This window comes from Gymnoscopelus braueri (assembly GCF_963280865.1).
Source record: "Gymnoscopelus braueri genome assembly, chromosome: 23".
Taxonomy (NCBI): domain Eukaryota; kingdom Metazoa; phylum Chordata; class Actinopteri; order Myctophiformes; family Myctophidae; genus Gymnoscopelus; species Gymnoscopelus braueri.
This window is the reverse complement of record NC_137625.1, coordinates 5,265,184-5,289,562: the sequence shown is the minus strand read 5'-3', so window position 1 is coordinate 5,289,562 and position 24,379 is coordinate 5,265,184. Positions and strand designations below refer to the sequence as shown.

The 24,379-nt window shown below is 42.0% G+C and overlaps 1 protein-coding gene across 2 annotated transcripts in view; it reads right to left on the bottom strand.

Moving 5' to 3' along the window:
• The window catches only part of gsap (gamma-secretase activating protein), a 92,259-nt gene that overhangs the window by 33,607 nt on the left and 34,273 nt on the right, over positions 1-24,379 (bottom strand). For both annotated transcript variants that reach the window (XM_080420735.1, XM_080420736.1), the window contains exons 21-25: positions 23,839-23,961; positions 22,626-22,681; positions 20,441-20,472; positions 17,733-17,794; positions 10,578-10,673 (exon numbers count right to left, since the gene is read on the bottom strand). In XM_080420735.1, coding sequence (XP_080276861.1) covers positions 10,578-10,673; positions 17,733-17,794; positions 20,441-20,472; positions 22,626-22,681; positions 23,839-23,961 — 369 coding nt within the window. The remainder of the gene's footprint in view (positions 1-10,577; positions 10,674-17,732; positions 17,795-20,440; positions 20,473-22,625; positions 22,682-23,838; positions 23,962-24,379) is intronic.

Below are 24,379 nucleotides of genomic sequence, written 5' to 3'. Positions count from 1 at the left end.
GTGAAATTGGAAGTGACGACACAAAGACATGAGCAGACAACGTCGAAAGTGAAACACTATAAAACTGGTGTGTACTCTCTCCTGTAAAGAAATGCATTTTCTTTTTACTAAACAGCTGGAGAGACGGGGGAGACCCCTTTTACTGAACAAACAATGATTATTATCGGAATATAGTGCTATAGCCTTTTCACACACAAAACAGAACACCTTTTTTTAAACTAAGAAACATCCCTTTTCAATTTCAATTAAATGGAAATTGAAAGTGACGTTTCTTAGTTTAAAAATGTAACATTTTGGTTAGTCTTAGATTTGTTATGATTGTTGGGGCTTTTCTGCCTTTATTGTATAGTAACAGTGAAGAGTGACAGGAAACAGGGAGAGAGAGAGAAAGGGAGTGACACGTAGCAAAGGCCGTCGGGCGAGGGAACCGAACCAGCAACTTGCTGTCGCATTTGAGCCTATATGTGGTATGCGCCTTAACCACTATAGGCCATCAGCGCGCCACATTTTGTACAGTCTGAGGTTCAATTATTTTGACAGTGCTGCCCTTCATAAAGTGTTTGTGTTAAAGACAACACAAACACACAAAGATAACTAAACAGAAATGTGTCGGTGCATATTTCAGTCTCATGTTTACAAAAAGGGTCAAAGGTCACAGATGAGACGATTGATTTGGGGGAATAACATAACTCACATATTAATCTTTTGGTGCCAGTCAAGTATATTCGACAGGATGTTTTTGTTTTGGAAGCCGGGCATTGTGTATTGTTTCTTTATTAAGACAGACAGCTAGCACAGCCGAGAGGGGAGGCACGCAGGGACGTCTTGTGATTCGATAGGAAAGTGGTTCTCAAACTTTTTTTTATTTCAAGGACCCCCACAGCTCTAATGCTGCGTTCACATGGGCAGAAACAATAAAGATACAAAGATACAAAAATACACAGCATATTTGTGGCTTTGTATCTGTGTCGCTCAACACGGCCGGTGACGTCATCAGGCGCTGCGTCATCGGAGCACACCGGCTGCCGGGTTATCCACAGTGGTGGAAAGTAACTAAGTACAGTACATGTACTCAAGTACTGTACTTAAGTACAATTTTGAGGTATTTTTACTTTACTGGAGTATTTCCAATTTTCAGTACTTTTACTTCTACTCCACTACATCTCAGAGGCAAATTATTGTACTTTTACTCCACTACAATTATTTGAAAACTTTAGTTATTAGTTACTTTGTAGATTTTGATTATTATTACAAAACCACTTCAGCCCTACATACATTTTGGATAGCCGATCTACAAGCTCGTGACGCATTGTGAGCTTGTAGATCTGCTATTTCCTAAAGATTGTTATGCATTTTATACATTTGAAAACTTTTTGTGAAATGGAAAATTCTGCATAATGAGTACTTTCTACTTTTGGTACTTTTGGTAAAAAAGTACATTTTGATACGAATACTCTTGTACTTTTACTCAAGTAAATTTTGAATTCCAAACTTTTTCTTCTAACAGAGTTTTTCTACATTGCAGTATTGATACTTTTACTTAAGTAAAACATTTGAGTACTTTTTTCACCACTGCACCTACGTAGATCGACTGCGGTGTGACAGCAGAGCTGACACAGCAAAGCTCAAGACCCTGAAGCTAGACAGACAGACCATCAAAGTGCAATTATTTGTTTGAGAAGGAAGCCGAGAGGAAAAACACTGCAGCCACTTGCAGTGTTTAATGACTACGTTGCTGTCGGTAGAAACCTTTCACGTCCAAAACTGTTGACTTACAAATACAAAACAGAAAAAGTTGAGATATGGAGATACCAGATTGTATTGCACAGCTCTTCCACTTTCACTTCCTAATTTATGTTCCACAGAACAAGAGCAGTGTGGCTGATTACACCAATGGCACCACACACACACACACACACACACACACACACACACACACACACACACATCATCATCTAACCACATGCATCATTTCATTACACTGGAAGCCCAACCAACCAGCTGCATGCACGCACACACGCACACACACACACACACACACACACACGCGCGCGTGCGCGCACACGCATGCACACACACACACAGACACACTCCCATGTGCGTACACTGTACAAATACACTAGCATACAGGCACACACAATCTACTCAAAAACTGTGTTCGCACACAAGTGCATACACACCTACACACACACACACACACACACACACACCTGACCTGACTACACCCTCATCCCTGTGGAGAAAAACAGGATGTGCGTCCAATCCACTTCCTGGAAGTTCCTGGTATTTCAGAACCCCCCCCCCCCCCCCCCCCAAACTGCTGTCTAATATCAAGTGTCCTGTGGCGACCCCATCATGGCAAACTCTACTCATCTCAATGCTAATTCACTTTTAATAAAAAATGTAAATCTGCCTAGGGATGGTGTACTTGTTTTTGGTATCTATTTCAGACAGATTAAACAGACGGTAAGACTGTATATTAAGGTCGGGTCTATAATGCTTTATAAGCATTTATAATGTATTATAATGCACGTATAAGGCATTACAAAACTCGTCATAAATGTTTATAATTATGCATAACAACTTATAACAAGGTTTATGAAGTATTATAAGTGCTGGTCATAACGCATTAGAAGCTCAGCAGAACAGCACATCCACATGTCTTTGTTATAAGTTGTCATGCATAATTATAAACATTTATTTAACGAGTGTTATGAAGCCTTACAAGTGCATTGCAATGCATTACAAGTGTGATTATAATGCATTATAGACACGACCTTTAAGTAAAGTGTTACCTGGTAGTTATAATGTGCTGTTCCACAAGTAAGTTGTTATGCATAATTATAAACATTTATAATGTGTTATGAAGCCTTATAAGTGCATTGTAATGCATTATAAATACTGTTATAAATTTGCATTATAGACCCAACCTTAACACATTGAATGCCAATCGCGTAGATCTACGCGAACCTATTTAAAGCCGCAGCGTGCCAATCGCGTAGATCTACGCGAACCGCCGATTCCCATTGAAATTTCCCCAGGTGCACTTTCCGATTTTTTTTGATCCATTTCCGTTTCCGGTTTCCGGTCGGAAACAGAATTATTCGGGTTCCGGTTTTTTCGATCGTATCCGCTTCCTGTCTGGGATCCTGTTTAAAACTCGATTTTCTCGGTTGTTGTTTTTCTCCTCGTTGATCACTGTTTAGCGTTGATCCGCTGTATCTTCAAGATGGCGGCTCGGATTTGGAAACTGGTTTCGCTGGCCGTTTCTCACAGATCCGCTGTGTGTTTAGAACCAAATGAACGCGCACTTTTAACTTATTTAGCGAGGTCTGTGGCGACATGAAAAAACCAAAAAAACAACAATAAAACGCTGGCACTGGTGAGTACATTATGATATTAAACTCTGGCATGGAATGTGTTAATATACAGTCTTGCCAAAGAGACTAAAGACCCTGCAAAAGACCTTTTACAAAGCAGCCATTTGGGACATGGAATGTATATGTATTTGCACACGGTCCCCCCCGTCCCCCCCCCATCTGAAAGGACATTGTGCCAGAGACCCCCCAATACAAGATGTGTGTTAGAGCAGATCTACAAGTTCATAAAGCGTTGCATCACGACACAACGACACATTGTGAGCTTGTAGATCGGCTAAGTTCAAATAGCCAATGTATATGGTTAAAGTGATTGTTGTGTTCCATTTAGGTCAAACAGGGAGGGAGGGGGCTTGAGAGTGTACAAACATGGTTCCATTTGTACACTCAAGAGTTATGGGGGTCCGTGTATGTCAAACTGGGGGTCTTGGAAATGAAAAGGTTTGAGAACCATATGGTTTTAGAGCATAATGGGGACATACAGTAGTTAACAATAGATGCCACTTCCCTGCCTCTATACTCACAGTGTAGCGGTCAGGAATGTTGGCCAGGAACCAGGTGTCTGGCCTCGCTGGGTACAAATGTTACGCAACCCGTCCATTTATCCCCACATATTAACGGGGAACGGACAGTCCACTTCATTTAATGAAAACAAAAAAGAACAGCTTATGTAACAGAGTCTAAAAATACAAAGGGCATCAACTACAGACTCGGAGGGCCCATGCATCTCACCTCCGCACAAACCAGTATTTTTTTTGCTTCTGCTGGCTGTTTTACCATGATAATGACCACCTGGAGCTCACAGCTTTCTTTAAGTGCTTGTCCCAGCACTTCTCTCTTACAGGATCTTTCTAGGATCAAAGGGATTGTCTTTTAAGCTGGACTCACACATAAGGATTTTTTTTTATTATCGTAAAACAATATTTAAATCTGGTAGCATCACACACAAGACCAGAGGATGATCTTATAAGATTCTCTCATCAGGTTATCTTAAACATGCACACACTACACGATTTTAAAACAATGAGGCATCACACACTACAGGATTCTATTCAGATTCTCAGGGTTGTCCGAAGTAGGGAAAATTGATGGGGCCGCCCCGACTGTCCTGTGAGCAACTCGGGAGGCTTAAGATTGGATCTTTGAACCGCTCACACTAGAGAATAATTATGCTCCCAATCTAGGCTGAGGTACGGCAAATAGGATATTTGAATGAGTAGGCTACAAATAAGTATGGAATTGTCACTGAAGTCAGTACGGTTCAACAGCTTTTATTTAATATCAAAACAACAAAATGTGTATGCAGATTCAAATACACTGCCTTTACTACAGCAATTGCAAACAACCTTTATAATTGTTTTAGTTGCCTTAGGTTCAAGATTACATAACTTATATGCTATTGGCTGTTTGTGTTCTTTTTGGAAATAATGGAAATCCGCTTATATAGGATAATAACAAAATGTCCCAAAAATATAAAAAGCTACTCCAATGGAAAGGCTATCATACATTAATTTACTTATAATAATGACCCTATAAGTTTATGTTGTTTATAGTATAAACAATTTAGTATAGGTAAGGTTTTGCCCACTGAAATGGTACCAATATCTGGTCTGGCCCAAGGACTAGCTGTTTTACTCATGATGCAATTTCTCTTTCATAACAGATACATGCGCCAGATAATCCCCACATACAACAAACACCCAGAGAGGAAGTAGCCTAATACATTATTATTAACCCATTAACTGCCAGAGGTATTTTCATATTTTTTTAGCCAGTGCCAGAGATTTTTCATTGGAAAAAAGAAATGTACTCAGGAGCCGAGATACATAATTTTTAAGTTTTAAGTTAACAAGGAAGTGGATAGGAGTCTAGATCTTCGAAAAATCATATCTCCTTGGTCTTTGGGTCAAATTGAAAAAAAATATATATATTTATATATATATTTTATTTATTTTTTGTTCACGTAGATCTACGCGATTGGCACGTGGCGGCTTTAAATAGGTTCGCGTAGATCTACGTGATTGGCAGTGAATCAGTTAAAAGGGCGTCGCCAAGTTGAAGTTAGAATGATCCGGTGGGACAGCAGGGGTCGCCTCACGGATGGATGCGTTGTGAGCTTGTAGATCTGCTATTTTCGACGACGGAGCATAACATAACACTCTGCTCTGCTCTGTAAAAATCAGAGCCACGCACGGCTCTGGTTGAAAAGAAATGTAGCAAACTTATTCCTTCAGTTCATTGAACTTGAAATAACTCACAAAATGATTGTTTAAGCCTATGCTATCTATGTTCAACAACAACCACAGTTATGTCCATCCTTCGGTCGTTACAAGATGCCTTATGATTACATGCTCTAACAGCAGGCTATGAAATACATGATCAACTTCACTCCATCGCGAGTCGCGAAACCCGCAACCCGTTTAGTTATTAATGCCACACGTTTGCACCTTTTTTTGGATAAGCATGAGATAAAGTTGAATAAGAAACATGACCGCAAGAGCTACTGTAGTGTCCTACCAAACTGTGGACGTACTCTGCAATAGGAAGGACTGCTACTGTGCCCTGCCTGGACGTCACAACACGTCTCCAATCTAACGTGTTAAACAAACTACATTAATAAACTCACCAATAGTAAGTAAAGTATTTACACACTGTAATTGTCATCATTGAGCATAGAGCCATGTTTTTTTTTTCTGCTTTATTGAGACCTGAAGCCGATTCTACATGTCTCCTAAATCTCAACTGTTTTCTGAAAAACGTATGTTTCTATATCAGTGGTTCTCAATCTTTTTCATGTCAAGGACCCCCAAAATTATATGTATTTGGCCGCGGACCCCCATCAAAATATTTAGTTCCAGGGACCCCCCAGAAGCAACGATTTGAGTTAAACATTTTCGCTTTAAAAATATATATATATTCACAGATTTGCACACATTTTCACGATTTTTCTAAAATAGTAGATCTACAAGCTCATAGCGCGGCACTCGGTGCCGCGCTATGAGCTTGTAGATCTGCTATTTTTGAATAGCCCAAAGTGTAAAATAATGCTTTTTAGCTCAAATCTAAAAATGACAAAGTTCCAGGTCTTTTTTATATAAAAAATAATATCAGAGTATAATCGACGTTGATGTACAGTGGTCGAATAGTGGTTTGATAGTCGAATATTCGACGATTCTGTGAAAGCCCTAGTTTTGGAGTATGTTCCCACTAAGTCACCCCTTCAGGTCACTCGGTGCTGGATCTGCCGAGGGTGAGCGTGAGGTGAGCTGTGATTGGTCTAGGCTACTTTTGTTCGAACTGCGACTGGTGTAGCAGTTGTCAGCTGAGCTGTATACTTCGCTGTGATTGTTGGTCTACATTTGTGGGGGCATACATGTATGTACTATGCATACTGACCTACCTACCAGGCTGCTGCTAGTGTGTGTCGTGCGTGCTTGTGCTTGCGTGTACCTCATTCATACACACACGCACGCACGCACGCACACACACACACACACACACACACACGTACAGTCACTTGTAGAAGCGGCTAGCACCGATTAAAAACTCAACCATTGCAAAGACACAGACGAACACAGCAGTAGCATTCCTCTGGTGGCTTCTTATTAGACCAGCAAACCGGAATCAGCAGTTTGTCTTAATGAGCCTGGATCTCTCTGATGCTCTCTCTCTCTCTCTCTCTCTCTCTTGACAAGAAAAACACTCCTACAACCTCTCTGCCTACAGTATGTGAGAGAAGTTTTTCCGCTGCGTAATTAAAATACTTCATCCCTTTTGCACTCCGCATACTGTTCCCCCCCCCGCTCTCAAATAATTCCTATTGAGCTGTAACGAGCTGTTTCTCTCTCTCTCTCTCTCTCTCTCTCTCTCTCTCTCTCTCTCTCTCTCTCTCCTCTATCTGACTTTGCTGGGTTGTTATGAAAGGAATGCGACAGGGAGAGGAAATAAATAACAATGACGATAATGTTCGCGGCGAGTGCAATCTATCAAGGGCAGAAGTTTCCCCAACTTAAGTAATAACGCGCCTCTCCTTCCCAATCCCCACCCCTGGTCCACACACACACACACACACACACACACACACGCACAACCAAAGCCCCACTCCCCTGTGTCAGCGCACCGTCATTAGTCTCAATAAGCGCCGACAGGCGGGGAGAGAGGATGATCATCACCACCGCTTGTGTTGAGCGGTGGCTCTGAAAGTGGGGGTCCCTTGAGGGGGTTCCAGGGGGTCCCAGGCAAAATGTGATAATATAGCGTCAAAATCACCACGTTAACCCTATTTTATACTGAGGCTGTTTTAGAAAAAGTTTGAAACTATTTGAATATAAATCTTTTCTTATGGGGGTTCCTTTTTTTCAGATGGGGGCCCGCTATCAAATACATAAATACATTTGGGGGTCCTTGACATGAGGACGGATTAGTCACCCTGATGCACTGAACAAGTGCTCTTAACCCATTAAGTGCCAGAGGTTTTTTAAAACAGGGTACAGCCAGTAAATCTTCGGATCACGTTATCTTGGGTTCTGGACGTTTCCCCCCCCCAAAAAAATAATAATATATATATATATATATATATATATATTTATTTTAAAGACGGATCTATCCGTCTTTGACGGTTAACGGGTGGATTTTAAAAGACGGATATATTCGTCTTTGGCGGTGAATGTGTCAAAATCCATTAAATGTGTGCTGCGCTGCGAGCTTGTTCATCTGCTATTTTTGAATATTTAAAAAAAATATTTGCATTTTTTTTTACACAAATCTTCTGTTCTAGGGGTCTCCTGACACAAAACATTTTCATATGGGGGTCCGTGAGGCCAAATACATATCATTTTGGGGGTCCTTGGCACGAGAACCACTGATTAAGAAGGCATTTGTAGAATCGGCCTCAGGTCTTAATGGGTTAAAGGAGGAGGGGGTCCCACAACGATTTTTTGACTCTCTGGGTTAAATGAACGCTCAGGATTTGACTGTGTAGGATGTCTCTGGTGATAACAGCACTTATAGATTTTTTTATTTTTTTTTACCATTAACACATTAACCGCCAAGAACGTAGTCCTACGGTCCGTTAAATCCAACTGTTAAGCGCCGAGACCGTAGCCCTACGGTCCACGGTCTTTTCGCGCTATTCACTTCCGGGTTCACTTTCGGATTTTTTTTTATCCACTTCCGTTTCCGGTTTGATGACCGGAAATAGAATTATTTGGGATCCGGTTTTGACGATCACGTCCGCTCTCGTTCTACAGACGAAACTGAAACTCAATTCTCTTCCTGTAGTTTTTTCTCCTCGCATTTCACTGTTTAACGTAATCCGCTCTAACTACAACATGGATGCCCCGTTTGACACGTGGTCTTCACTGGGAGATACAGGGAGATCTCGCGGATGTAAACAGACCTTGTACGGCTCAATCTTAAGGATTTTAACAAGATCTATGGCGACATGAAAAAAACTAAAAAACAACAAAAACACCTTGGCACTGGTGAGTACATTATGAGATTAACCTCTGGCGGTCGATGTGTTAATAGCCAACGCTAAAATCTAAAATGCTTTCCCGGTTTTAATGGGTTAATAGGATATTTGTGCGCGCACACACACACACACACACACACACACACACACACACACACACACACACACACACACACACACACACACACACACACACACACACACACACACACACACACACACACACACACACACACACACGGCTATTAGTCTCAATAAGGCAGATATGCTCTCCGTTCGAGGGAAGTGAAAACAACGGAGAGATTTTCTGCAACACAGCTACTTTCACATAACTTTAAACTTTAACTCACTCTCTGGATTGTCCATACACAAACACACACACACATGCATTAAACTAATTTTAGGACAGTGAGTTCATTAATGCCATTTTACCCATTTATTTCCCCTCTATAGCAGCAGTTATCAGACACAGGAGTAGTGTGGTGGTGTTTACCTGCAGAAACACACTGCCCTCTCACTGTGTTTTCATTGTTTGTTTTGGTGGACAGGGATGTTTCTGGTCCACCAAAACAAACAGTGCGCGTGCGTGCGTTCCGTGCGTGTGCATGCGTGTGCGTTTTTTTCCCGGGTTTGTTTTTAAAAACTTTATTTTGGTTAATTCGGTACAAAATATTTACTCCATGAAGTGTAGATGTCTGAGGTTTTTTCCTTTTCTTTTTTCTTCATCCCAAAAGTGGGGGGGGGGGATATCCCTGAGTCCCTGATAACTGAGTATGTTCAAACCCCCCGGCCCCCCGCCCCCCCCCCCCCTGCGTCCCTGATCTGGCATAGCTTCAACCCCAAAACGTAAATTAAAAATCAATTCTCATTTTAAAATGTTTCTCAATCAGTTTTATCTAAATTATTTTCATTCACAACAGTCATATTGTTTAACAACCAAGTCTAGCCCTACTTCTTTCCAACAGCTCAAACGACAAAATATATAATACCAGAGAGGGTTGCTTGTACAAATTCTTGAATATGACTGAAGACATGATAATGTTTACTGTGATTATGGTAAGCTTACATTTCATATCACACACACACCATAGTTTTTTTTTTAATATAGATTTTTTGGAAATTGCTTATCGATTTTGAATCGTTGATAACAAGAATCGCGATTTTTACATGAATAGATTTTTCCCAACTTACAATACTTACTAGGGGTGTGCCTAATTTCACGAAACGATACGATACGATATTGGGCACACAACTTCGATACGATTTCGATACGATACGATACGCACTTTTTTATTATGAAAATATATGGTGGAGAAAAAAAGCAAATATGCAAACAAATATTTCTGTTTTTGCATTATTCAGACATGCAAACTTGTAGCTTTTCAGCTTCCACTAGCCGTTTTGAATCCAAATAGGGCAATAGTGTGACACCTGACCCGAAAAAAAACAACATGTTGTCACCCTTTTCACCTCGGGGCTGTTTGCATGCCTGATTATTATTATTGTAAAAAAAATTAAACGATATTCTTTCCCCCCAAAACGATACATATCGTCATGAAAACGTATCGCGATATATCGCGGGACAATATATCGGCACACCCCTAATACTTACGATGTCCATTTCTAAAATTCTACTATTCTCACAAGCATAGTAATACAAGTATACACACACGCACACACGCACACACGCACACACGCATACACACACACACACACACAGTACCTACCAGCTTAGCTACGTAGCTGAGCACCAGTGAATCGATCCTCTTCTTCCCCAGTCGAGGTAGATGTCTGTTAACATGCTCTCTGAGCTTATCAACCATCTGCAAACAAAACACACACATCACACACGCTGTTAGTGACTCTGTGTGTGTGTGTGTGTGTGTGTGTGTGTGTGTGTGTGTGTGTGTGTGTGTGTGTGTGTGTGTGTGTGTGTGAGAATGTGTGTGTGTGTGTGTGTGTGTGTGTGTGTGTGTGTGTGTGTGTGTGTGTGTGTGTGTGTGTGTGTGTGTGTGTGTGTGTGTGTGTGTGTGTGTGTGTGAATGTGTGAAGACAGAGAATAATATGAAGATTGGTTGAAAATGGGTGAAGTCGTCCTTTAAGTAAAAGTAGCAGTACCACAATGTTGAAATAGAAGTTACAAGTAACCTGCATTAGTCCTGCACATATTTTTTTGACTTGAGTAAAAGTACAAAGATACTGGCAAAAAAATATACTTAAAGGCTTCATGACATTCAGTTTTACCACACATTAAAAGTCTTTGTCATGGTCCTTCAAACTTGTATAAAAAGTTTTAACTAAAAATTCCACTCCAGTGATCCATGGCAGGTGTTTTTCTCTCACATTTCTAAAGCTTTTTGAACTGCAATGAAAAAAGAAATCTTTTCCTGCGGGTGTCGCTGTTGAGGGATTTTGCCTGTCAATCATCGACTCTGCTCCGCCCCCCCCCAAAGGAATGGATAGGGGAGGGGAGGGGCGAGGAGGAGAGTGGGTGGGATTAATGGCCTATGACTTCACACTCCAGATTACTTTTCAGCCTAATTATTCAGAAAAAAGTTCAGATTTTTGGGGTGTAATTGAGGTCATAAAACCCCCCAAAATTTTTTTAAAAAAAAGTGAAAATGAATGTCATAGAACCTTTAAAGTATCAAAAGTAAAAGTACTCATTATGCATTATGTCCCCATTTCACAATTCCCCCCCCCCCCCCCCCCCGTTTTCAAAATGTGTCAAACTCTTTCGAAATATGATACGCAAATCTTGTTTGGGGGTCCCCGGTACAAATTATTTTTCAGAAGGGGGTCCGTATACATTTGATGGGTCCCTGACACAAAGTTTGAGAACCACAGCTCTATAGAAAGGCATCTATAGAGCAGCCGAAGTCTGACGTAATGTACGGCTACCTGGGTCGCGTCATCTAAGAACTGTGTTGAAGCATCAACTGACGGCGAGAAAACGCCAGAAACAGACCGTCTCAAATATGAGTGACTGACTATAAACGATACAGAGCCACCTCCCTGACAATTAGTGCCGGGACAATTTGTTTATTTTTGGACCACAATTCTTATATGAGACGATTCTAAGATGACCCAATGTTATTCTCCATAGAGAAATGACTTCTGTGACCCAGGGGCTGAACGAGTGACGTCAGGACCTCTGTACTATATTCACATGAGCAGCGCAGAGCGATGCCATTGAACCAAGCAGGCAGTGTGTCACTCCCCATGTGCAACGCCCTTTACTTGGCATTAGTGTGTGTTTTGTATTAATATGTGTATGTGTTAATATGTCAATTGATGTGTGTTCGTGCGCCGTGTTTGTATCTGACGACCAGGAATTTCATGCGAGTTTGTGAACGAGTATGAGGGAGAGAAAGTCACTGAAATCGTATTAGTGCGTGTGTGACTTTTATATGAGATAGATGGAAAAGGGTGTGTGTGTGTGTGTGTGTGTGTGTGTGTGTGTGTGTGTGTGTGTGTGTGTGTGTGTGTGTGTGTGTGTGTGTGTGTGTGTGTGTGTGTGTGTGTGTGTGTGTGTGTGTGTGTGTGTGTGTGTGTGTGTGTGTGTACTGCAGCACACTTTGGTGTGCACTCTCAGTAGGGTCAGCTAAAGTTCACTTCACAAGTTTTCCCTCGACTACACTGTCCCAAATTATAGTCTAACAGCGTGAGGAGAGAAGAGGAATGAAGGAGAGAGGAGAGAGGAGAAGAGAGGAGCTGGGCGGAGAGGAGAGATGAGAAGATGAGGAGATGAGAGGAGAGATGATGAGAGGAGAATGGAGGAGAGGAGAGGAGAGGAGAGGAGAGGAGAGGAGAGGAGAGGAGAGGAGAGGAGAGGAGAGGAGAGGAGAGGAGAGGAGAGGAGAGGAGAGGAGAGAAGCGTGAATGAATGGATGAAAAGCTTTAAGAGGAGAAGGGACGAGACGGGCGGAGAAGAGAGGAGAGCAAGAGGAGGAGGAGGTAGAGCAGGAGGAGGAAACAGAGTACAGCAGAGCAGATCTGTGATAGCAGTGAGCAGTGTTCTGACCTGCTATCCTACTGGGAGGAGAGAGAGAGAGAGAGAGAGAGAGAGAGAGAGAACGCAGGAAGGAAGGATGGAGAAGGAGAGAGATAAGGAGGGAGGTGTGGGGAGAGAAAGAAGTAATGAAGAAGACAAAAAGAGGCAGAGTGATAAAAAAAGAAAGGGTGGCGTCAAGGGATGAGCGGGAGTCTCAGGTGAGGAGCGAGAGAGGGAGGAGGAGGAGGAGGAGGAGGAGGAGGAGGAGGAGGAGGAGGAGGAGGAGGAGGAGGAGGAGGAGGAGGGGGGTGACTCAAGAGGGATGAAGGAGATAAAGAGGTGACAGGATGAAGGAAGAAGGTAAGGCGACAAGGAGTGAAGGAGAGGACCAATAGGAAGGAAAGGAAGTAGGGAATGAGCCAAAAAGGCGGCATGGGGGGGGGGGGGGGGATGACAGAGAAGTGAGGATGGAGGACAGGATGAAGTGATGAGAGGAGACGGACGACAGGAAGATGAATGGAGGGAACATTGAACGCCCAACCAAGACCAAAAGACAGAGGGGGAAAGAAGAGGGGGGAATGACCGAGAGAGAGACAGTGAGAGAGACAGTGAGACAGTGAGAGAGAGACAATGAGAGACACAGAGAGAGAGACACAGTGAGAGAGAGAGAGAGAGAGAGAGAGAGGTCTTGGTTGGTCTAAGAATAGCACACACCCTTACAGGTCTGTAGTTTGTATTTTATTTCAACGATCTCTGAGTTAACCCATAAGGTTTTTTTTTTTAAACTTATGTTGCTATGTCAGTGGTTCTCAAACTTTTTCATGTGAAGGACCCCAAAATGTATATGTATTTGGCCGCGGACCCCCATCTCAAAATATTTTGTTCCAGGGACCCCCAGAAGCAAAGATTTGAGTTACAAATCTTCGCTATCTAATTCAAAGATTTAAGATTTAAAATAGCAGATATACAAGCTCATAGCGCGGCACTCGGTGCCGCGCTATGAGCTTGTATATCTGCTATTTTGGAATAGCCAAAGTGTAAAATAATGTTTTTTAGCTCAAATCAAAAAATGACACTGAAAATGCGTTCCAAGGTCTTAAATGAGCATTGTGTCATCTTTTTATTTGTTTTGAGTGCTGTGGGAGAATCAGCCATGCATGCAGCAACACAGCATGCAGGTGCGAGGACGTGCATGTGGACGTGCATGTGGACGTGCATGTGGACGTGCATGTGGACGTGCATGTGGACGTGCACGTGGACGTGCACGTGGACGTGCATGTGGACGTGCATGTGGGCCTTCTGGTCCTATTTGTTACCGTTGACTCATCCAAAGGGTACACAGTCAAATCCCCAGCGTTTAAAAAGCTGCGATCCGTAACTTTTCATGTCAGACTGGGGGTCGGAACCACCAGGGGGGGGTCCCCAAATTATTTTGGGGCGGTCCCCAGATATTAGCTTCATGTGCAACATTGTTTTCTCACTCAACTTTAAACAAGCCAACATACATACAGTATAAGTGTGACAATTTAAGGACTTTTAAGACCTTTTTAATACCAAATTGGCCAAATTGTCAAATATTACATAAGAAAGAGGAAAACTTCGTGAAAATAGCCGAACTACAAGCTCAACGCCTTGCAGTGCGAGGCGTTGAGCTTGTAGATCGGCTATTTTTACAATATTATATTTATCAGTGGAACCGAGTCAAACTAAATGTAATGCCTACAATTCCAAGTCGGGAGTGGGGGGTCCCCAGTTCAAATATGATTATTTTGGGGGGGGTTGCGGCTTGAAAAGTTTGGTAACACTTGTCCTACAGTACCATGGGATTCAAACCCAGGTCTGTTGGCCCGGCCCACAGGCTGGGAATGGACCACACAGTCTTTGGGACCCAGAAGGACCCTAAGAGTTCAAAGCAGACCCCTGTCATGTCTCCATTCTCAGTTTCCTGTCTCCCTAAACTCTGACAAAGCCAAAAATTACCAAAAGATTCATAATCTTAAAAGGCTATGGGGCAAAGATCCAGATCCACACACACACACACACACACACAAACCTCGGATTCACTCTCTGAAATGCACACGCACACAACCTTGGATTTATTCTGAATGCACACACACAACTCTTCGATTCACTCTGAAATACACACACTCACACAACATTGAATTCACTCAGACATACAAATCCTCAGAATCAGTCGGGGAGGAAACACACACACACACACACACACACACACACACACACACACACACACACACACACACACACACACACACACACACACACACACACACACACACACACACACACACACACACACACAAATCCTCAGTGTTCATTTATGCATTTGTACAGAGCTTGACTCTGAAATCCATATTTCATGTCCTACGGGTTTGGACCTAGGTCTGCTGTAAGAGAGAACATATTTCTACCTCTCTTCCGAGACAGAATCTCTGAGGCAGGTACTATACTTTCTGGAGATACAACGCAAGAGTGCGGTCTAGCCAACACCAACTCAGGACCACTGAATCGCTGCCCTCCACATTCTCCTGTCTAGCATCAGGTTCTTGAGCTCTGCAGCGTTGTTAGCTAAGCTGTCGCGCCGCAATGTGTCTACGTAGGTAGTGCACATCTCTCCTTTCCTAGCTGTGCCCTGGGTTGGCTCCCACAGTGTCAGTTTACTTGCCACTAGTTCCGGGTGCCTGACGCTGTGCCCTGTCAGCCTCATCCTTCTCTTTCTGACCTTGTCTGTGACCCGGCCGGTGGCCCCCGTACAGGACCACGTTTCTGATGTGGTCCACCCATGTGACACCTAGTGCCATTCGTAGAATTCTTTAGAAGACTCCCATCCAGGGCCTTTTCCTGTTGTGCACCGAGCGTCCATGTCTCGGCCCCATACAGCAACACTGACTTCACTCTAGCTACGAACCAGCCGCATCGTGAGGTCATCTCCGATGTCTGATTTGCACACTCTCCTCATCCCACGCAAGGCATTCCAGGCAAGTGCCCTCCACACCTTCAGATCCTGTTCTGTCGAAGCAGTCCAGGTTTATGTGTATGATCTTACAGTGACAGTTGGACGTACAAAGTGTCCGTCCGACAGCGACAACATTCTCCTGGCTCTGCATTCGGTGCAGTGCAGCCAGCATACGTCCAACACTCATTCAGTGCACAGCGGCCTGCCAGAGTGAGATGCTTATCCAGGCTGGTGGAGTCGTAGTGGCTTAACGCATTAAGACCGGTGAAATATCTGTGTCATTTTAATATTTCTTTGGCTATTTTTGAAAACAAATAAAAATTTGCTAATCTTTGAAGATATCTTTTTTAAAGCGAACATTTGTAACTCAAATCTTTGCTTCCGGGGATTCAACAAATGTCTTCGAAAAAACGTATAGCTATATCGGTGGTGCTCAAACCTTTTCATGTCACGGACCCCCAAAATTATATGTATATGACCCCCATCTGAAAACATTTTGTTCCAGGGACCCCCAGAAGCAAAGACTTGAGTTAAAGATGTTTGCTTGAAAAATATATATATATATTCAAAGATTTGCACACATTTTCAAGATTTTTTCAAAAAATAGCAGATCTACAAGCTCGTAGCGCGGCACTCGCGCTATGAGCTTGTAGATCTGTTATTTTTGAATAGCCATAGACATCTTAAAATGACACAGATGTGCTCCCGGATTGAATGGGTTAAACATTCAAACCTGCCTGATAATCTGCCCTCAACATCCTGACTACCAGAGCCGTTAATGCCTCCCACTAGTCTTTACCTTTTAAGTACATTACAGGAGGACAGGGCGCTGGGCACGGGCACGTGTTTATGTCAGAGATTCCATCACTTCTGTCTGCATGGAATTCTGAATGCCAAGGCTAGTCTTTTCTGTGCATGTGTGACTCAAGTGCTCTCTGTGTGTGTGTGCGTGCGTGTGCGTGTGCGTGTGTGTGTGTGTGTGTGTGTGTGTGTGTGTGTGTGTGTGTGTGTGCGTGCGTGTAAAAAAAGAATCAAAATCAAAGTGAAGTCAAGGTGAATAATGGAGTGTGTGGCATCATCAGGAATGTAGAATGTAAATAGTATCAAGGACAACTGCCTCTTGAATGGGACGCCATGTCAGTGTTATGTACACGTATTAAAGCTGCAATCCGGAACCTTATTTTAATGAATGAAACGTATTGCCAATCCGTATGGCAGAGTATGATATACAATATAACACAATATAATATAATGTTCTTCCATTGAGAAAGTTAGATGGTGTCGGGTAGGACACCTACTGGTGGACAAGTAGTGCTGTCTGAACCTCATTAGCACAATATCTCCCCTGGACAAGCAGGGATTGCGTCTTGGTTGAGTGGTAGAGATTTGGTCTCTCATGTGGGAGAGCTTGATTATAATTCCCGGGTAGGATAAAAAAAGTTACGGATTGCAGACTTTAAGTGTGTGTGTGTGTGTGTGTGTGTGTGTGTGTGTGTGTGTGTGTGTGTGTGTGTGTGTGTGTGTGTGTGTGTGTGTGTGTATGTCTGTGTACTTGTATTACTATATTTGTGAGGGCCTAACAACCCCACCAGTATCTACAAGCTCACAAGCTTGTAGATCAACTACTTTCGGCTTAAGAGTTAGGATTAAAATTGGCAAAATAATATTACTAATAATAATAATAATTAAAATATAATTTATAAAACCATCGTCCTAAAATGTTTATGTCCTCACCAGTACAGTAATACAAACGTGTGTGAGTGAGTGAGTGAGTGAGTGAGTGAGTGAGTGAGTGAGTGAGTGAGTGAGTGAGTGTGTGTGTGTGTGTGTGTGTGTGTGTGTGTGTGTGTGTGTGTGTGTGTGTGTGCACACATGGGTCATTGTTGTTGCAGTGTGTCAGTGTTTCTCTCTCACCAGGCCTATGAGCGCCCTCTGCTGGTAATCCTCTTCTTGGAACAGCGGGACCAGCTTCTTATCTAGAACACAACAGAGCACATATCACAGTGTCATTCTTAGACATATATAATTAGGTATTTCAGTTTTTAGAAAGTAGTTAGGATGTTTAGTTTAGTTACTTAAATCAACTATCAACTTATGTTTTATTCTGTATGTTGTTATGTTTGTGTTGTTGTGTTTTTTTATGTGGGGATTTCATGTATGGAATGTTCATTAACGTGCATGAGAAAGAAAGAAAGAAAAGAAAGAAGAAAAGAAAGAAAGAAAGAAAGAAAGAAAAAAGAAAGAAAGAAAGAAATTTGGTCTGGCTGAAGACCTGTGGCATTCTGGATCATGTGGAGGGACTCAAGTGCACATGATGGGACGTCAGTAAGAGCTTACAACGCGTCGCAAGATCTGCTATTTTCTGCTAAGGTTTTCCCTCAGAATATGGATCCTGGGGTTTAAAGGAGAAATCCGGACATTTTAAGTGTTATCTTTGATGTGTCGTTACTCACCTACCGACGTAGAAAGTGGCGTTGATTTTTTCCAGCGATTCCCCTGTCGCCATTTTTTCGACCCCTCCGTTGGCATAATGGGAGCGCGTGGCTAAGGGAAATTCGTCTATTATAACCGATGCAAAGTTATTTTTTTCTCTACTACTACTCATTGTAGAGTCTCATGATACTCAAACATGCACTGAAAGTTCCTGAGAGGCTAATGCTAATGCCGAACGAGCTAACGCTGGTTGCTTGTTTCTCTCCCAGAACCTGGCAACTCGGTGTTGCCAGGCAGAGAAATAAGCAAACAACGTTAGCTCGTTCGGCATTAGCGATAGCTTCTCAGGGACTTTCAGTGCATGTTTGAGTATCATGAGACTCTACAATGAGTAGTAGTAGAGAAAAAAATTACTTTGCATCGGTTATAATAGACGAATTTCCCTTAGCCACGCGCTCCCATTATGCCAACGGAGGGGGTCGAAAAAATGACGACAGGGGAATCGCTGGAAAAAATCAACGCCACTTTCTACGTCGGTAGGTGAGTAACGACACATCAAAGATAACACTTAAAATGTCCGGATTTCTCCTTTAAGTGGTTAATGTAATGTTTTGGATTAATAATCAAAATCTGCAAAGTAGTAACTAAAGATGTTGAATAATTGAAGTCGAGTAAAACAAAAATGGAAAAACTCAAGAAAAGTTAAAGTACCTCAAAATTGGACTTAAAGTCCGGACTAAAATAACATAATAGCCTTTTTTTCCTGGTCATGTTTTGGAGTGAGTGTTCGGCATAACTGCCAATCAAAGTGACTACTGGCCAATCACAGTTTGTCTTTTCCTGGACTTGGCCAGGAAAAGATGTGAAAAAAAGGGCTATATGTTATTTTAGTCCGGACTTGTCCTTTAAAGTACAGAATTTGGTTAAATGTACTTTATTACTTTGCACCCCTGTGTATGTGTGTGTATAGAGGAACACCATGCATTTATTAAAATACATAAAACTAAATCTAATTTAAAATAACTTAACTAAAACTAAGCTTTTTTTTAATAAGAAATAAAATAAACCATCAACCCCTGTTGAAAATAAAACATAAAAAGCCATGATAACCTTGGCCAACAGGGGGTAGAACCAGTGAGAGTGACAGAAACAAATAGAGAGAGAGAGAGAGACACACACACAGAGTGAGAGCCTCTCTTACATAAGAGCAGCATTCCTAACCTCTCCTCTCTCTGTGATAAATTAGACTGGAGCTCTGTTCTGTTCTGCTCTATTCTCTGGTGGGACTTCAAAAAACCTGACCCCTCGGAGCAAGAAACATGAACACTCACACACACAGGTTTGTATTACTATACTTGAGAGGACACCAACATTTTAGGACAGCGATTTTATGAATGCCTAACGCCAAAATACTGTACTTATCAGGACATCAACATTTTAGATGGGGAATTTTATGAATACCATTTTTCAAATGTTTTTGCCATTTTTAATGCCAAAAACAAAAAGAAAGAAAGAAAGAAAGATCTGGCTGAAGACCTGCGGTATTCTGGATAATTTGGAGGGACTCAAGTGCACATGATGGGAGGTCAGTAAGAGCTTACAACGCGTCGCAAAAGTTTTAAGCCGAAAACAGCCAACCTATAAACTTACAACGCATCAATGTGCGACGCATTGTGAGCTGTGTCAACCAAGTATAAATCAGGCATAAGTCTAACCCCAACCCCCTCAACTTGACCTCTAAATGTCCAATCCTAACCCTGACCCCAAGCTGTCTTTTCCTTATTGTAAGACACATTTTCTTTTTTTTAAACCATAAAACAACCATTTCTCAAGTGAGGACGAGGAAAATTGTCCTCACAATGTGCATTTCTCAAATTCTACTACACTTGTATAGTAGTACAAGTAGTACACACACACACACACACACACACACACACACACACACACAGAGGTCGAATCGTTTCCTGGTTTTAAATACCCAACAATCCTTGGAGGAAATTTTGTGTTCTATTAGAGGCCAAGGCTTTGTGATCTATCACGTGTGTGTGTGTGTGTGTGTGTGTGTGTGTGTGTGTGTGTGTGTGTGTGTGTGTGTGTGTGTGTGTGTGTGTGTGTGTGTGTGTGTGTGTGTGTGTGTGTGTGTGTGTGTGTGTGTGTGTGTGTGTGTGTGTGTGTGTGTGTGACAGTACCAAGGCTCCAGGTGTCCACCAAAGATAGGACTCTACAAAAACAAGAGAAAACAAACAAAAGGTTCAGTTCACATGAGTGATCATCCTCTCGCGGACGCACACACGCGCAGACACACACACGCGTTCATATGAACCATCATCTTTGCACACACAGAGCTGTGAGAATCATTCAGGCTTTTTTTTTTTGCAAACTTTAAATCACGCGATATATACAGCATGCACTGCAGCATGGCACTGCTCTGCTGCAGTGCATGTATATTGCGTCTGTCAGGTGGAAACCTTGTATGTCTTTTCAGGAAAATAACCTGTGTTCCAATGTAGGATAAAATGTAGTTATTATTCATGCACAAGCTTGTTAATACTTTTCATTGGTTCCAGTATTTATAAAACTCACAGACACGCTTAATCACTTTAAAAAGGTGTTGGAAATAAAAAATGTAAAACATAAAAAGTTGAAGTATGGAGATACAAGGTTTCTGCCCGACAGTGACAATATACAATAGTAGGACAATTGTGTGATCCGGTACTAAAAATAAAGGGAACACTCGGGGAAGAAGACCATTTGTTATTGATAATGGTCTTGAGCTCTTAAAGCTTTATGTAAAGACTAGATTTCATTTGGGAGTATTTAGATGCTATTTTTCCGCACAGGACACTGTCGTATCACTGAACATTATTAATCAGCGATCAGCAGCTGAAGGAGCCATTCTACCCGTGTGGGCAGGTCACCTTGAGGGGTGGGGGGGGGGGGGGGCAGGTGAATAGATGAGGAACACAGCTATGGGCCGACATGTCCACAGAGAACGCTTTGGATATCATGTCCACAGCGCTCTCACACACAGCGTGATGCTTGCACTGTTCCAGTGTTGATTTCGTCGACTAAAACTAAGAAGAAAAATGTTCGTCGACTACCTTTTTTCAGTGGTGGAAAGTAACTAAGTACATTTACTTAAGTACTGTACTTAAGTACAATTTTGAGGTATTTGTACTTTACTTGAGTATTTCCAATTTGCAATACTTTTACTTCTACTCCACTACATCTCAGAGACAAATATTGTACTTTTACTCCACTACATTTACTTGAAAACTTTAGTTACTAGTTACTTTTCAGATATAAATTATGATATTATGAAACACACATTAACCACTTTAACCCTATTTTATACCTAGGCTATTTGAAAATAGCCGATCTACAAGCTCACAACGCGTCGCATCGCGACGCGTTGTGAGCTTGTAGATCTGCTATTTTCAAATATTTAGTACTTTTACTTTTGGTACTTTAAGTACATTTTGATGCCAATACTTTTGTACTTTTACTCAAGTAAATTTTGAATTCTGGACTTTTACTTGTATGTACTTGTACGAGTATTTTTATACTGCATTATTGGTACTTTTACTTAAGTAGAGAATTTTAGTACTTTTTCCACCACTGCCTTTTTTCATAAGGTTTATCTTATGATTTATCTTACTTATCTTGTGACAACTAGACAAAAAATTAAATATTTCAGATGACTAAAATATAACTAAAACTAAACAACATTTTATTCAAAAGACTGACTAAAACTAGATCAAAATTTGCTGTCAAAATCAACACTGGAGCAGGGGAGCGCTTTGGATATCATGTCCATAGCACTTCTCACACACACAGCGTGATGCTTGCACTGTTCCAACCATTGAGGTGCTCAAGTCACTGCTCAAACATCCTGTCATTCGCGTTATTAGCACAAATAGCTTAGCAGACAATAACGTAAACACGGACTTCTCATGGTTGTGGTAACGACTCAACGTCGGGTTGTAAATTATCGTGTTGTCACATTATACAATCAGGAGGATCCAAAAGTTGGAACAGTTTTTTATTTCAATAACCAAATGAACAGGAACATCTCCCGACAGCAGTTATACTGTCTGGACTTGTGTTATTGAGCGTGTCAAAACCAAGGTTTTCCAGCGTCCAGCCGAGTGGCTAATATACCGTAAATTTCGGACTATAAGCCGCGACTTTTTCCCCATTTTTCGACCCACTAGGGGACTATGGATTTTACACCCGCGGCTTACAGTCCAGTGCGGCTTATATATGTACAAATCATTCAATTTAGCTGCTGCGGCTTATATTCAGGTGCGGCTTATAGTGCGAAAATTACGGTACTGTAGTTGTTCAGATAGTCATGGAGGAAGGTAAACCTACTTGGTTGTGTTGTCCATGTGTCCCACGGGACTGGAAGACTTTGTGCTTTCACACCTCTGGACAAAAAACAACAACAACACAGTGTCAGGGAACACAAAGATTCAAACACACACACACGTGCACGAGAACGCATGATAGAAGAGAAACTGAGACAAACACGCACACACACAGTGATAGAAGAGAAACCGAGAGAAAGACACACACACACACGGCATCTCTTTCATCAAAGCGGAGCAAGGGGCGGGGGGGGGCATGCGTGTAGAATTTAAATAAATCAAGTGAAGCTCTAGTTCTGTCATTGCGCGTGCTACGATTTTAATGAGATAGAAACACACACACACACACACACACACACACACACACACACACACACACACACACACACACACACACACACACACACACACACACACACACACACACACACACACACACACACACACACACACACACACACACACACACACACACAGGTTTAGTTAGGAGCAAGCACACATGACACCCTTATGCAGGATCGTCTGAATGTGTGAGGTTCTCTATCTGGGACGTGCGACATGCACACACACACACACACGTTTGCATTACTATACTTGTGAGGACATCGGTATTTTAGAACGCCGATATCATCAATGCCGATTTGTACCATTCACACAGACTCTAAAAAGGCGAAAATAGACGATTTACAAGCTCGCTCTGCGACGCGTTGTGAGCTTGTAGATCCTGTATTTTATTTAAGTATAAATCCGGCATAACTCCCAACCCCTAATATCTAACCTCATTTCTCTTGCGAAAATGTGTCCTCACACTGTCTATTTCTCTAACTCTACTATACTTGCGGGGATGTTTTGGACCCCCAAAATGATACGAAGTTGACCCCCCCCCCCCATTTCAAAAAGTCTTGTTCCAGGGACCCCCCAGAAGCAAAGACTTGTTCCCTGTTCTTGTTCCCCAGAAGCAAAGACTTGAGTTAAAAATGTATATAAAGATTTGCACACATTCTCCACCATTTCTTTTTCAAAAATAGCAAATCTACAAGCTCATGAGCTTGTATATCTGCTATTTTTTAATAGCCAAAGACAACTAAAGTGACACAGATGCGTTCTCCGGATTGAATGGGTTAAGATGTACAGCCCTCGCAAATACACATACACATACACATACACATACACACACACACACACACACACACACACACACACACACACACACTCACCAGTTTGTCCCAGACGGTAAGTAAGTGGGAGGTCTTGTATCTGGGGTTGGGGCCCGCCTCCAGGTACCTCATCCTCTCTGTGTTCCACTGCAGGTCTGCCCAGAAACCCTGCAGACTCCTGGCCTGAAACACACACACAAGAAAACTCATATTTTCAGGGTTTTTTGCCTGTAAATTAATGGCCTACTTCATCATACTACAGCAGTGGTTCTCAACCTTTTAAAGGTTTCATGACATTCAGTTTTACCACACATTAGAAGTCTTTGTCATGGTCCTTCAAACGTGTATAGAAAGTTTTAACAAAAAATTCCACTCCATTGATCCATGGCAGGTGTTTTTCTCTCACATTTCTAAAGCCTTTTCAACTGCAATGAAAAAAGAAATCCCCCCATCTTTTGTGAAAATGAATGTCATAGAACCTTTAAGGCCGCGACCCCCCAAAATAATCATATTTGAACTGGGGTGGTATAACTTGTAATTGTAGGCATTACATTTAGTTTGACTCGGTTCCACAGGTAAATAATGTGAAAATAGCCGATCT